Raw genomic sequence first — 15,983 nt, 5'->3', positions numbered from 1 at the left:
AGCCACCCAGTGACCCCTAGCCCTTCAAAGTTTAGGTAGTTTGTGAATTCATACCAAATCAGCATCATCTTCGCCCCACCTCTTCCATTAGTTCCTGTCGGCTCGAGGCTCTGATTTCTGCACAGCATAACATTAGACTCGCCCAAACGTAAGGATTGGCTGGAAAACTGACAACGTTCAGTGAAGTATAGTGAATGGTCACCGCTTGACAAGCAGCGCTTAGCAGCATACAAGAAGGAGGACAAGCCTTTGAAGTGTATCTTCAGCGAGTTCCTGGGGAAGGACTAAGGGCGAAATACGCACGCGCTGGGGCACGATGCAGCTTAGGGTGGAATAGGAGTCGTGCCACAAGATTGCGGAACAACTAACTCTATATGGATCTCAGGTTATACATGTGACCATGCCCCATGGCTACTTCCTAAAGATCTCACATCCTCCGCATTGTGGTGCGCACCATTACGGTATGCCTCGAGTTTCTGTACGTGAGCAAACGTAAATTAGCAGGCTCAATTTCGCTCTATTTCATATGTCTCTTTGAGTGCTTTCCATTCAGAACCTTCTGTGGTAGTCGTCATTTACTTATGCTTTCCATACCACCCAGCATGTATATTATAATACAAACCACGGTTCATATCTGCCTTCTCAGCCTTCCAAGACATTTGTCGCTCGTTTGCTGACTCTAGAGAGCGAAAAGCTTGTTGATAATAGTATAAAACGTGTGATGGAGGTGGAATGGGGTTGGCGCGATAATAAGCAAGGACCTTCTCTGCATATTGTATATTGTTATACAATTGCTGTCGTTGTCCTGGTTCTGCCTTCATTAATCGGCACGCTGCCTCTCGTGAAATATTGTATGGAACTGGTTCTCGTAGTGTCCATGGCCCATATGTATATAAATCGTTATGCTCGCAAGATAATAGCCACTTTACACTGCATTAGCTTCATTATCTATTGGATCCCTTTCATGCAGCATACCTGAACGACGCGCTCATAACAATCATCGCAAGCATCGGTCACTGTCTCATCAAACTCGACCTTGACCAGACACTGGCCATTTGACATGGCAGACGGGCAGAAAGAAGTGGAATGTTCCTCCCCGCATAAGATGCATTGTGCAGATGTACACATTTTAGACGGAGTATAACCATTAGAGGAGTTAAATGTTGTTTATGAAGAGCAGATTTATGGGATGCAAGTTTGTTTATATCATTTCACTCGGCGGCATTTGAGACAAACTTATCAAGGGCTAGGGAGGGCTAAGGAATGTGCACCCTTCGATAAGGTCGGCACCTGTCGATACTGCCGAACTGATGTCTAATGATTACCTGCATATCCTATTGAGCAGTGACAACAAATCGGCGCATTTTGAATATCCTGGTGGTTACCTCATTTGTCACTGATTTCAATATTTACAGCCCTTGGTACTTCCATGCTACTGGAAGTTAGAGTTCGGTCGGAAAGTAAATGACAAATGTCTCATCCCATGTCTCATCTCAGCTTCACATGGATGGCAGCAAGGTCACAGCAATCGCCGCTCAGTAAATCAGACTTAGAATTCATAGGTAAGCCAAACTTCAAAGAGCTTGCATACCGGCAGAGGTTATGTTGTGGGAACAAAGTATCTGGGTGCTACAGAGATGAATTTCTCAAAATTTCCACTTCCTTCCTTTAGAATTACGAGCGGATGCAACAGCAGGGTGACGTGCCGCAAGTGGCCATCACTAAGAGAGGATAAGAAGCGTGCGGAGCAGGACAAGGCTCATAGATTTATCAGCGGTGCACGATGTCGGCGGATCCATTTAGATCAAGCCATGGATGATCGATTCAACCGAGCGCGTTGCGAGGAGGGTGAGGAGGTTTGTGATGTTTGTGGAAAGGAGGATGCCACGGTAGCCGATGCGGACGTGTTGCAGGAGGCATACAATGTCGAACAGGGGCACGGAGAAGAAGAGCGGGAAGAATAGGACCGACACGAGCAGGCGAGGCAGCAGGGACCCAACCCCAGGGCGAATTGATATGACATGAGCCAATCATCAAATTCAAGCAGCATGATTAGTTATGATCAGGGGTTACCACAGCGCGCATTACCATGGAAGAGAAGTTTGAATTCCAAGCACAGCAGGAGGAGCCAGGGCAGCATCAGATATCCATCCAGTCCCAAACCCACCAGGAGAGACGGGAGCTACGGGAATTTGAAGGACAGTTGGAGGATTTAAGTACGCGATGTCCATTGTGCGTTGTCCGGCAGCTGCCCCATCCGGCACATCGTATCCAGGATTGCATTGGCGACGGGAGGGAAGGGGTCCGAGAGGAGTGGTTGTGCATGAAGAAGTCAATGAGAGGCATTTGTTTAGCCCATATTCGTGTTGTTTCAATTGTCATGTACCGCAAGAGATATGTCATAGGTGGGTTGGCAGGGAAGGGCATCAGAGGCGGGGCAGGTGGATTCGAGTAGGCAGCAACAAGTGCCAGTTTGATGAGATCATTATGCCAACCATAATAAGCATTGTAAGAGAGGGAGAGGATGAGATGCAAGCCAGCATCATAGATGAGATGAAGCGGCAAGGTATCAACAAACGGGACGAGATACAAGTATATAAGTGGTTTGGGCAGAAGGTGGAATGGGGTGGAATGGACGTGTCAAGATTAGTGCAGGTGTTTCATTGGGCAGTCAAGGGTATATGAAGCAAATAGCAGGACAAACCATAAATAAAGGGGATAACCCAAAAGAAAAGGAAGGGCGAACACACGCGAAAGAAAGGGGACACATTGAACAAGCTCATCTATGACGATTATTACAGAATTCACAGAGACAACAGCGGGAGAACACATTCTATCCATAACCAGTATCGCGCCCTCGGTCAGTGGGGTTATAACTCGATCGATTCTTGAACCCAGATGTGGGACTAACCTGCTCAACTACAGGACTCGCCCGTGGGGGGTTGTCCAAGCAGCATAGATGCCCCGCACGCTGATAACGCTAATAGCGTGCGGGGATTCTGCGTCTGATTGTATCGCGCGAAGACCAGCGCTGCAACAGAGCTTAGTATCGGACCTCTCGCGCGAGAAACAGGCCAAGGCAACCGCCACTGATCTACAGAAATGCTTTGGCCAAATATGCCAGTTTTGGCCGAGCACCGTCAGTAGTAGCTACGTAATCGGGCTAAGGCTAGACCAATTATGAAGAACCACTTATCAACGAGGGGGCTTGGAACCTCCTATATAGCGGGCATCCCCCTCATTAGACAACAAGAATATTTCGAACAAGAACAATAATACCAACAACAGCTACAAGAGTTCAACTTCAATTATCTCACTCGACCAATATACACTTCATCATGTCTGTTCAGGACGGTGCCCGTTTTGACTTTATTGTCGTTGGTGGTGGCACGGCAGGCAATATCGTTGCCAGCCGCCTTGCGGAAAACCCCAATGCCAGGATTCTGGTCGTTGAAGCCGGTATTGGCAGCTCCGAGGTTAATGAGGAGATCCGGACTCCTGCTCTCGCAATGGATATCCGTGGCAGCCAGTACGACTGGGCTTACAAGACGACCATGGTCAAGCGTGACGACTACGAGCGTATTGAGAAGCCTAACACCCGCGGAAAGGCTCTTGGTGGTAGTTCGTCCCTAAACTATTTCTCCTGGGTGCCTGGTTCTAAGGGTACCTTCGATATGTGGGAGGAATACGGAGGAAAGGAGTGGACCTGGGATCCTCTTGTTCCTTACCTTCGGAAGAGTGTGACTTACCACGATGACGCCGGCTTGTTCCCACCAGAACTGAAGAAGATCGGTGCCGGTGGTCCAATTCCGATTGCCCATGCCGACCTTATCCCTGAGATGAAGGGTTTCCGTGACCTTGTCACTAAGGCCTGGAAGTCCACCGGCCAGCCCGTCACTGAGAATATATTCGATGGTGAGATGATCGGTCTGACACATAGTGTCAACACCATCTATAAGGGCCGCCGCTCAGGAAGCTTCCTCGCCGTCTCGAACAAGCCGAATATCACCATTCTTCCTGAAGTTTATTCGAAAAAACTGATTATCGACGATGCTGATCGCACTGCTAAGGGTGTGACTGTGATCACAAGCTCTGGACAAGAGCTTAGTTTCTATGCTACCCGTGAAGTCATCGTCTCCCAGGGTGTTTTTGAAAGCCCCAAGCTCCTGATGCTTAGTGGTATTGGACCGGCGCCTGAGCTAGCTAAGCACAATATCCCTGTGATTGTCGACTCGCGCCACGTCGGCCAGCACCTCTTGGACCACCCCGGTGTTCCCTTCGTACTCCGTCTTAAAGACAGTTTCTCAATGGATAATCACGTCTTACGAAAGGGTCCTCTGCAGAATAAAAGTTTGGCAGCTTACTCCAACGGACACGCTGGCCCTATGGGATCGCCCTTCCTCGAGTTGATCGGTTTCCCTCGTATCGACAAGTACTTGGAAAAGTCCCCCGAGTACCGCAAGGCAAAGGCTGCTAATGGTGGCCTCGATCCCTTCTGTCCGTATGGCCAGCCTCATTTTGAGATTGATTTCCTCCCTCTGTTTGGTAGTGCCTTCCAGTGGCACTTCCCACACCCCAAGAAGGGCAGTTACATGACTGTTATGGTAGATCTCGTTCGCCCAGTCTCTGAGGGCGGTGAGGTTACACTAAACAGCGCCGATCCCCTACAGCAAGCGAACATCAACTTGAATTACTTCAATAATGACCTTGATATCATTGCTATTCGTGAAGGCATCAGATTCACCTACGATGTACTCAAGAATGGCGAAGGGTTCAAGGATATTGTTGAGGACGAATATCCTTGGGACATGCCGCTAGATGATGATGAAGCGATGAAGAGAACAGTGTTAGATCGTTCTCAGACCTCATTCCACCCTTGTGGTACTGCCCGCCTGTCCAAGAACATCCAACAGGGTGTGGTAGATCCCAATCTCAAGGTTCACGGAATCAAGAACCTCCGTGTTATCGACGCTTCTGTCATCCCTGTTATTCCGGACTGTCGCATTCAGAACTCAGTCTACATGTTGGCTGAGAAGGGTGCCGATGCTATCAAGCGTGACCACAGAGACCTTTACCGTTAAAGATGGTGAGGGGCGTAGTTAGGGTGTGGCTTTAACATACGAGCTCGGGATTAACCTGAACGTCTTCGTTACTCTTAACTCTCTTCAATACATTGTGTTTTCACGGATGAACGGGATGCAAGGTGTAATTCTACTATCGAACTGATCATCTCCATAAGCTTCAAAACGAGTTTCTCAACATGTTTGAGAGTTAGGGGTTCCGTATATGTCACATGCCAGCAACCTAAGATGTTGTCTGCGGACGCTTGCACTTCGATGCAGTAGAAGCAATCTCCATGTCCATGATAGCTTCAATCGTTTCAAGAAGCTGTTGGGCATAGCTGAACGTGACAACGTGTTCGGTTGATGAGAAATTCGGGCTACTTGGTGATGTTGCCGGCCGTGTATGGGACAATGAAGGGCCAACTTGATCTGTTGAAGCCATCATCATGATTTGTTGTGCGTGGCAGGACGTGTATAAATGAGCAGCCCATAAGATTATGGGAGCTGGATGCTTGACAATGCCGGGAGAGGTGATGATCAAAATGTCGGGAACGTTTACCGTGAAATATTCATCAGATATTGTATCATATCATAATGGAGTTTTTATCTATCTTGGGGAGCTAACACCGAAGAGCTAACCAGGGAAGCTGATTTTATCATCCCTGAGAGAAGCTTGCAGCCCATGGTTTCGATTGTTGCATGTTTGAGAGGTAATCTCGGGCGAGAGAGATCGTACACCAAGATGAGAGTGTCTCAGAAGTCTCGCGCGAGAGGGTTTCTTCGTTTCTGGAAGCTGGTCCGTGCGTCGGAGTGGGGATACGAGGGCTTGTCATCCAAGATGTCATGTATCTCCATTTACACCGTGTTCCAACTGGGTGTTGAGCTGAGGCTTCACGACCGGCCTATATACTATGCTGTGTTCTATTCGCCTGCCAAAGGGAGAATTTTGGTCGTTTCTGGGAATACAGACCATTTTACGTACGAATCCCCGTCAGGTCAGATGAATCCTCAAGGCCACCAACCACGTCTGGAAAAGTCCATTTGTTTCTCGGAGCCTGAGATAGGATATAAGTCGAGCACAGTCTTCCTTCCATCCTGCTGTAAGGATCTTCAACGAACAGGGGGCAGTACGAGGTCACGTTCTTCAATCGTATACGCGTATATAGATCCTGTAGATTACAAGACTAAACGCTGTCCCTCCTCTAGAGGTCTACGTTCCTACTATATACTCTACGCTAGGGCTTTAGAGGGAAGTTCCTCCGACTTGGCATTGCTTCGCACGTGATTACTGTCTGCACGTGATATTATTTGTAACAATTACCCCCCCTTTTAAGGCTTAAGCCCCTTTAAGCCTAAGAATTATTTAGCCTATATTAAATTTATTATAGTGTTACTATAGTAGCCAAATAGTTTAGGAGTTTAGGATAGACGTGTCTACTTAGCCTATATAGTAGTGTTATTATTATTATAAATCTTAGCTACTTATTCTTCTTCTTTCCTTCTTCCCTTTACCTGTTACGGCCCTCGGGGAAACTATGGACCGTGCAGGTTTCCGATATTAGAACAGAGTATCTGCTGTCGGAAACCAGACAGCGTACAACCTTGTTGGGTCGAACGACTAAGCCGAGCGCCAGAACATCAGTGGCGCTAGACCCAATTGGGCCTGGGGACTGAGCCGGGCGCACGACCCGGAAGCATATAGGCAACCAAGACCGGACGAGGCACGAGCTGAACAAGCCCTAATCGTGGTGGAATAACTAAAATCGTTCCACGAACAACTTGCGACGGACATCCAATTCTTAAATGAACGATCCGCTACATATGTAAACAGGAAGCGCAGTATAGAACCTGCCTTCAAGGAGGGGGATAAAGTATACCTACTCTAAAAACACATCAAAACGAAACGACTAAGTACGAAGTTGGACTTTAAGAAATTAGGACCATTTAAGATATTAAACAAAGTCAGCTTAGTTAATTATAGACTGCAGCTACCTAAGAACTCTAAACTCTACCTAGTATTTTATGTCTCATTATTAGAACTAGTAAGAGGGGATACCCCAATTGCAACAGACACTAAACTCTAACCTAAGAATGAAGTTATTAAATATAAGGTTAAGGCGATCCTAGATAGAAGGTTAGTAGGGCGCTAAGAAGAGTTTTTAATTAAATGGAAAGGTTACGAACCTACGGATAACTTATAGGAGTTAAGGGGGAACCTTAGCTGCCTAGAGCTGCTAGCGGAGTTCTACCGTCGACACCCTAACGTTCGAAAAACCTAGGAGATAGGGCTGCGAAAAGGTCTAGGTTAGGGACAGCAGTCCTAGAGACGGTTGTAGAAGGACTGTAAGGAAAGGCCTCTTTAGACTTAGCTTCCTTACGCTCTTTCTCCTCTACCTCGTTGAGTTCGTCTATAGTTTTCAGACCCTAACGAAGTATGTCTTTAGCTTAGGAACGGAACAGACGTTGCTGCTTGCAAAGGCAAAGGATTTTAGCCATTGCCTCTTCCTCCTCCTCTTACAAGCGACGTTCTTTGCATTCGAGCTTATCCTAGTTGCTAGCGGAAGGACCACTAGCATTATAGTGAGCGTTAACACAGATACATTTACTACATCGTTTCGAATCGTCTAATACAACACATTTTACACATTTCTTTTTACATTAACTATAGGGCAGCATCTTAATGCTAGTAGTTAGGATTCGTTAAGCTAGAGCAAGACGTTCTTTAATTTTAGTATGTTTAGAAGAAGATATAGTCGCAGCCTAACCTGCCTATAGAACAAGTAGGCATTGCTCTACTTAAGTAGTTAGCGTTTTTCTTAGTTAGTAATAGGCCTTAGGACTAGGCCTTAAGGGAGGGACCTAGTGTTATAGCCCTTAAGGAAACTATAGACTATGTAGGTTTCTAATATTAGAACAGAGTATCTACTGTTAGAAACTAGACAGCGTACAACCTTGTTAGGTCGAACAACTAAGCTAAGCGCTAGAACATTAGTAGCGCTAGACCTAATTAGGCCTAGGGACTAAGCTAGGCGCACGACCTAGGAGCATAGGAACTAAGTAGCTCCTACGCCCTATAGTCTTAAGAGTAGGGGACATTATAGGATTAGTTGGATCTAGAGACCTCTAGTCCTTAGACCTAATCATATCGTAAGACCTACGTAATGGATAACAACGATATGTTAGATATTTGTTATCTATAATATCTTTGATATCCTTTAGTACAACGCCACTATATAAGCAGATAGTTAGTTCTTAGATAGGAGCTTCGTGCTCAACTTAATATAGTATTTGTTATATACTATAACGTGTTTTACAAAAGCCTTTGTGTCTAATCCCCTGCCTCCTCTATTAAGTAAACTAACGTAACGAAACCTCTATAAGTCTTATAGTTTAAGACCTAGCGTTACATTACCCTTAGTAACACCCTTAATACTATAGCTAGTACATTAACCCTTTATGCTCTACCTATTTCTTTACCCTTTATTAACCTATTTCTCTTTCCCTCTTCTAATTCTAACTTAATCTATAGTTCTTATTATAGCTCTTAAGTGTTATAGCTAAAACATACAACCTATATACTATAGGATAGAGTAATAAGGTAAAATAGCTTATAGCTAATTAGCAGTAGGAAATGGACATAGAGATTATAGGTAGCTTAGTTAATAAGGGCACCTTTAGGAAAAGGTACCTTTCTTAGAAGGTACCTAGTAAAGGAGAGGTGCCTATTAGAAAAGGTACCTATATAGAGTAAGGTGCCTCCTTAGGAAGGCACTTATAGGAATTAGTACCTATAATAAGTGTAGTACCTCTTATAGGACATATATATAATAGAACTATAAGAACTTGTAAGGACATAGGTGTTACAGCTAGGGTTTTCGGCGGCACTATCGCCGACACCCCGAATATAGTAGTAATGAGGATGTTAGCGATTCGACCGCCCTTAAGGCAGGGTCAGTTATTAGGCACCTAATGAGTGTCTAGCACCTAAGTTTACAGGTACCGGAAGATAGTTAGGCACCTAGGAATTAGGAGGTACTAGAGTTGCAGGTACCGGAAACAGCATAGGTACTAGAATAGCACTCACGTGATGGAACCGTAAGAACTGCTAGAACTCTTACAGTTCCTATAGTTCCTCACAGTCCCCTTTGGCACGACGCCTCTATATAAGTAGGTAGTTAGTTCTTAGATAGGAGCTTCGTGCTCAACTCAATATAGTATTTTGTTATATACTGTAACGTGTTTTATGAAAGCCTTTATGTCTAATCCCCTGCCTCCTCTGTTAAGTAAACCAACGCAACGAAACCTCTATGAGTCTTATAGTTTAAGACCTAGCGTTACACTTTGAGCACCACTTCTATGAGGTACCGGCTCATATACAAGCAACATGGCTAGAAACGATTCAGCATCTAACGTAGGGTCGAAGGGCAAGGCAGCTGTCGAGCCTGTCCCATTACCTACCACCACGCCTGCGCCTAGGGGACCACACCCCTTAGACAAACTTAAGATTGCATTCCTAGACACCTTCAATGGGGACTGCAAGAAGCTTAAGAGCTTCCTTATCTAGACGGAACTCTAGATGGCCTTCAACGCTAAGCACTTTGCCTTTGAAGTATAGCAAGTCCTATGGGCAGTGGCCCTCCTAAGGGGCTCAGCCTCCGACTGGATTGCCAATTACCTAACGGACTACATGAGCCACTAAGCAGCTGACGGAAGAGTCACCACGACGGCTAACCAAGGCACTAAGGATATCTTCATCACTTAGGCTAGCTTCGTTAAGCAACTTAAGGCGAACTTCGGGGACGTTGACGAAAGAAGAAACGTAGTGCAAGCCCTCGAGGCCCTTAAGCAGAGGGGGTCGGCAGTTACATATACTGCTAAGTTCTAGCAGCATGCCCCCCTCACTAGTTAGGGAGACAAGGCTATATGCGACCGATACTACAAGGGGCTGAAGGATCATGTAAAGGACGAAATCTCCTAGTCGGACAAACTAGATGACCTCAAAGAATTAATTAAGATGGCCTAGAAGATCGACAATCGTTACTACGAACGCTAACTCGAAAGGAAGGGAGGAACAACCAGCCACCAATGGACCTAGAAGCGGAGAACTTAGAAGAGTCATTAGCCTTAGCCCATAGAGCTCGACGCTACGTTCAAGCCTAGTGGGAGACCCCGTAACCTAAACAAAGAGCGACAGCTTAAGGAACGGTTGTGTTTTAATTGCAACAAGCCGGGCCACATGGCCTAAGACTGCAAGCAACCTAAGAAAGGGAACGGAGGACATAAGAAATTCAGGAGACAACTTAACGCCACTTAGAAGGGGCAGTTAAACGCCATGTTCGTGAACAAACCCGACTAGGGGATCACGGGCGATAGCACCCTAGAAGAAGAGAGCTCAGGCGACGAAGATCTCAACGACTTCAACGCATCACTCGAGAAGGAGAACGAACTCCTAAACAGGGGATTAACGGAATCCTAGAAACTCTAGCTGAAGGAGTTTGAAGAAGACGCGAAGGAGATCGCATTTAAGGAGAATCTACTAGGAGTGGTCGACGTCTACAGACAGACCATGCTTCGACAAGGAACTCTAAGAGCGATTCCTGTACCACCACCCCCGACGGGATGGATAGGCACTCGACAAGACTAGGAAGTTGTAGTTCGCGCCATGAGGTGCCGCCCTAGGTACCCACGAGGAAGGGAGCCCTAAGGAGCGAACCACACCTCTGAGGAAGCCACTATGTGGTTGAAATACAAGCTTGCGGAATATGACGCGCAAGACGAATAGCAGGAAGACACTTAGGGACCTAAACCCTAGGAACTACGAGCAGACCAAGCTGCTATAGACTACGAACCCATCAATAGAGACGTAGAAAGGTTACGTAAAACCATAGAGAAATCCGAGCTCACGGGCAAGACAAAGGAGGAACAGGAATTGACAAAGTTGGATGCATTAAGGATTGATCACCCCTAGCACCCATATATATTCTAGGAACACTGCAAGTACGATGACTGCGAGAGTCACCTACGGAAAAAGACCTAGTATCGACTATTTCCGAAAATTGCACCTTAGGTCTACTTTACGGATATAGACCAAATTCATGCCCTTAGACGAAGTTAGTCTAAAGGAGAACTACTGTTGAAGAAACAACGACAGGTATACAAGAAATACCTGCACCTGCTAGATGAAGCAGAAGGATGGGGAGGACAATCTTCCCAAGGACCGCCTATAGAGGATGATGAACATCACTATTACTCCTCGGACGAGTTAAAAAACTAGGAGTCCTCGACGGTAGGCCACCGGCGAGTAACAAAGAGAGGCCTAGTACAAAGCAGCTATGCGCCACAGGAGGCAGCATGCAGCTATATATAGTCGCTAAGATACAACAGCGACACCTCCGAGCCATGATTGACTTAGGAGCAACGGGCAACTTTATAACGAAGAAAGTAGCAGACGCTTAAGGTTTCAAAACGCAAATGAAAACCGACCCTTACCCACTTATAGTTGTAGATGGAGAGCCCATCTCGACTAATAAGGGGATGGTGACCTACGAGACGGTCCCATTGGAAATGATTATGCTACGCGGACACAAGGAAACGATCCAATTTGACATTGTACACATAGACAACCATGCATGTATCCTTAGTGTGCCATGGCTCAAGAAACACAACCCCTAGATCGACTGGTGGAACGAGAAAGTTGTAATGAGCCAGTGCGCGTGTAAACAACGAACGGACACGCCACAACGGGAGAAACCATCCTAGGGCTGACGCGAGGTGTATGCGACCTCTATAGAGCCTAGTGACCTAGCCTAGGCACCCTTACCGACGAGTATACCGGTGGAGTATAAGGAATACGAGCAGCTATTCTAGGAAGGCCCTAAGAACGAGGCGCTTCCTAAGCACCAACCATAGGATCATGTAATACCCTTAGAAGAAGGAAAGAGTCTACTGTTCGGACCAATATACTAGATGTTAGTAGATGAGCTAAAACTGCTAAAGGAATACATTGACGATAACCTTAAGAAAGGATTTATTAGACCATCCAAATCTCCTGCAGGAAGCCCGATGTTATGGGTTCCTAAGAAGGATAGGAGCAAACGACCCTGCGTGGACTATCGAGCATTAAACAACATAACGATAAAGGATCGATACGCCTTACTGTTAATCAATGAGTTACACGATAGATTCTAAGGAGCCAAGATCTTCACCAAGCTAGATCTGCGTGGCGCGTACAACCTAATCTGGATAGCTAACGGCGAGGAGTGGAAAACAGCATTCTGCACCTACTATGGCCTATTCGAATATCAAGTCATGCCCTTTAGGTTGACTAACGCCCCCGCATCTATGCAACGCTTAATGAATGACGCTTTACATGAATATCTAGACATATTCACCATCGTTTACTTAGACGATATACTAGTATACTTAGCAAACAGGGACGAACATGCTCGGCATGTTAAGCTCGTCCTCTAGAAGCTGAAGGAATACAACCTACTGTTGAAGCTAGAGAAATGTAAGTTCTATAAAAACCAAGTCGAATTCTTAGGCTACATTATCGGAACGCACGGCATTAAGATGGACTAAGCAAAGGTCACGGCAGTGTTGGAATGGCTAACACTAACCACAGTTAAGGAAGTACAAGCCTTCTTAGGCTTCGCTAACTTCTACCGTCAGTTCATTGCGGGATATTCTAAGGTAGCTCAACCACTCACGGAGCTCACTAGGAAGGATCTCGTGTTCAAATGGACAGATAAAGCGGAGGCTGCCTTCTAGGAACTTAAAACGAAGTTTACGGAGGCACCCATCCTTACGACATTTAACCCTACAAAGAAGATCGTCCTTAAGACGGACGCTTCTGATTTCGCGATTAGAGCATGTCTAAACCAACTAGACGAGAACGGTAAGTTCAAACTAATTGCATACTACTCTAGGAAACTGTCACCCGCGGAGCTTAACTATAACATCCACGACAAGGAGCTACTGGCTATTGTCGTTGCCTTTGAGCAGTGGCGCGTATACCTTAAGGGATCCACCTACACTATGCAAGTATGGACAGATCACAAGAACCTTATATACTTCACCACGACTAAGGTTTTGAACTGCAGACAAGTCCGCTAGGCAGAAACCCTCGCAGCCTACAACTTCACGATAACCTATCGCAAAGGCTCTAAGAATGCAAGAGCAGATGCTCTTAGCAGAAGGACCGACTACATCGGCCCGAAGGAAGAAAGGCCTAGAGCAATATTAAAGAAGACAGACGTAGGAATGCAATACAACGAACTACTAGCCACGATCGCCATCGTAGAAGACACAGAACTTAAGCAGAGACTCAAGAACGCTTACGCAACAGACGAAATAGCGAAGCGAACCTTAAACAAAGTCGAAGGGAACTTCTTTATCGACGAACAAGGGCTGATCCGATTTAAAGGATTAGTGTATGTCCTAAGTCAAATGAGACGCCCGCTGGTGCAAGAACAACACTCGTTACCAGCACACGGTCACTAGGGAGTAACACGAACCTTCGAACGAATTGCACGACACTACTACTTCCCAGGTCTAAGGAAGTAGGTAGAAACAATTGTGTTGGGATGCAACATTTGCTAGAAGTCAAAAGCAAATAGACACGCACCATACGGACTTTTAAAGTCCCCACTAACACCAAAACGAGCATGGTCCTCGATAGCAATTGACTTCATTGTTAAGTTGCCATTATCGAAAGAACCAATGACAGAGTTTGTGGCAGACTCTATTATGGTCTCTAACTGCCGACTTACGAAGGAAGCACACTTCACGCCGTTTAAAGAAGCGTTAGACGTGAAGGCGTTAGCATATATCTTTCTAAAAGTCATCGTCGCAGCGCATAGACTACCAGACGAGATAATTTCGGATCGAGACAAGCTCTTTACATCCAAATTCTAGCAGACAGTTATGGCGCAGCTCGGAACAAACTATAAGCTGTCTACAGCTTTTTATCTACAAACGGATAGACAGACAGAACGAACCAACTAGACGTTAGAAGCATACTTGCAGAGCTATGTTAACGCTAAACAGGATAATTGGGTTTAGTACCTACATTTAGCAGAGTTCGCATATAATTCGTCACCGTTAGAGGTAACAAAAGTCTCACCATTCTTTGCCAACAACGGATGGCAACTAGAGGCGTATAAGACGCCAAGACCAGATAAATTTCGCTCTGAGGAAGGAACGTTAGAAGTATTAAAGATACTTTCCTTCTAGAAACAACTAGCGACGGACATCTAGTTCTTAAATGAACGATCCGCTACATACGCAAACAGGAAGCGCAGTATGGAACCTGCCTTTAAGGAGGGGGATAAAGTATACCTACTCTAGAAACACATTAAAACGAAACGACTAAGCACGAAGTTAGACTTCAAGAAATTGGGACCATTCAAGATATTAGAGAAAGTTAGCTCAGTTAATTACAAGCTGCAGCTACCTAAGAACTCCAAACTCTATCTAGTGTTTTATGTCTCATTATTAGAACTAGCAAGAGGGGATGCCCCAATTGCGACAGATACCGAACTTTAACCCGAAAATGAGATTATCGAATATGAGGTTGAGGCGATCCTAGACAGAAGGTTAGTAGGACGCCGAGAAGAGTTTTTAATTAAATGGAAAGATTACGAACCTACGGACAACTCGTGGGAGTCGAGAAGGAATCTCAGCTGCCTAGAGTTGTTAGCGGAGTTCTGCCGTCGACACTCTAATTCGGCCAGTACAACGGCGACAAGGCCGCATGATCGAAGGTTGAGAAATCCAGTTTAGGGTCAGGGGCCTCAGGATTTGTAGTAGGCGGAGAGGCAGGTAGGCGAGCTGCTCTTGCCAGGGCCGCGCGTTCACTTGCTTCAGCTTCTTCTAGCTCATCGAGTGTCCGAAGCCCACGGCGCAACATCTCCCCCCTACGACTCTTCAACAGACGTTGTTACTTAGAGACTTAGAGCTGCTTCGCCATAGCCTCTTAGGCCTAGGAAATGGCGAGCTCCATCTCTCGCGACAAGCGTTCCTCTTCACGCTAGAGGCGTTCCCAATCTCCAAGAGAAGGACCAGCGGCGTCACACTTAACGTTTGATTTTATGCATTTAGCGCATCGTCTAGAATCGCCAGACATGACGCATTTCGTTTCACAACGTTCACATCGAGTACACAGGGACATTTCGACCCCAGTGGTAGCAACACGGAGAGTAAGGAGATGACGTTCTTTGATTTTAGTATGTTTGGAAGAAGACATGGTCGCAGCCTGACCTGCCCCATGGATAGTAGTAGGCATCACCCTACTTAAGTAGTTAGCAACTTTCTTAGTTAGCAAGTCCTAGGGACTAGGCCTCTTAGGGAGGGACCTAGTGTTACAGCTAGGGTTTTCGGCAGCACTATCGCCGACACCCCGAATATAGTAGTAATGAGGATGTTAGCGATTCGACCGCCCTTAAGGCAGGGTTAGTTATTAGGCACCTAATGAGTGTCTAGCACCTAAGTTTACAGGTACTAGAAGACAGTCAGGCACCTAGGAATTAGGAGGTACCGGAGTTGCAGGTACCGGAAACAGCATAGGTACCGGAATAGCACTCACGTAATAGAACCGTGAGAACTGCTAGAACTCTTACAGTTCCTACAGTTCCTTACAGTCCCCTTTAGCACGACGCCTCTATATAAGTAGGTAGTTAGTTCTTAGATAGGAGCTTCGTGCTCAACTTAATATAGTATTCTGTTATATACTATAACGTGTTTTACGAAAGCCTTTGTGTCTAATCCCCTACCTCCTCTGTTAAGTAAACCAACGCAACGAAACCTCTGTAAGTCTTATAGTTTAAGACCTAGCGTTACAATAGGGCACTGTATTACAAGAGGTTGCATATAGGAGTATAAGTTAGATAGTAGTTAGTGCAATCCTATAGGTCTACTACA

General features: G+C 45.8%; 2 protein-coding genes across 2 annotated transcripts; one reads left to right on the top strand and one right to left on the bottom strand.

Annotated features, from left to right (window-relative positions):
• Positions 1-448: 448 nt before the first annotated feature.
• VE01_10826 (uncharacterized protein) lies at positions 449-1,186 on the bottom strand. The gene is made up of 2 exons (XM_059464276.1): positions 976-1,186; positions 449-923 (listed from the first exon to the last, which is right to left on the bottom strand). Exons 1-2 carry the CDS (start codon positions 1,126-1,128, stop codon positions 576-578), a joined length of 501 nt encoding a protein of 166 aa, XP_059320259.1. The 5' UTR covers positions 1,129-1,186; the 3' UTR covers positions 449-575.
• A 2,047-nt stretch (positions 1,187-3,233) lies between these two features.
• Positions 3,234-6,222, top strand: VE01_08814 (uncharacterized protein). Its single transcript, XM_018278233.2, has one exon. It carries the CDS (start codon positions 3,339-3,341, stop codon positions 5,079-5,081), a length of 1,743 nt encoding a protein of 580 aa, XP_018126938.1. The 5' UTR covers positions 3,234-3,338; the 3' UTR covers positions 5,082-6,222.
• Positions 6,223-15,983: the final 9,761 nt, after the last annotated feature.

The sequence above is a fragment of the Pseudogymnoascus verrucosus genome (genome assembly GCF_001662655.1).
Source record: "Pseudogymnoascus verrucosus strain UAMH 10579 unplaced genomic scaffold scaffold_51, whole genome shotgun sequence".
NCBI classification, from domain to species: domain Eukaryota; kingdom Fungi; phylum Ascomycota; class Leotiomycetes; order Thelebolales; family Thelebolaceae; genus Pseudogymnoascus; species Pseudogymnoascus verrucosus.
Note: the sequence above shows the minus strand (reverse complement) of the source record. Positions and strands in the feature narration are given on the sequence as shown.

Excerpts from the sequence above, each read along its gene's own strand:
- VE01_10826 (XM_059464276.1), bottom strand. The coding sequence starts at position 1,128 with ATGTGTACATCTGCACAATGCATCTTATGCGGGGAGGAACATTCCACT. Across the intron at positions 924-975 it reads GTTATGAGCGCGTCGTTCAG|TGGCTATTATCTTGCGAGCA; the intron begins GTATGCTGCATG and ends TGCAGTGTAAAG.
- VE01_08814 (XM_018278233.2), top strand. The coding sequence starts at position 3,339 with ATGTCTGTTCAGGACGGTGCCCGTTTTGACTTTATTGTCGTTGGTGGT.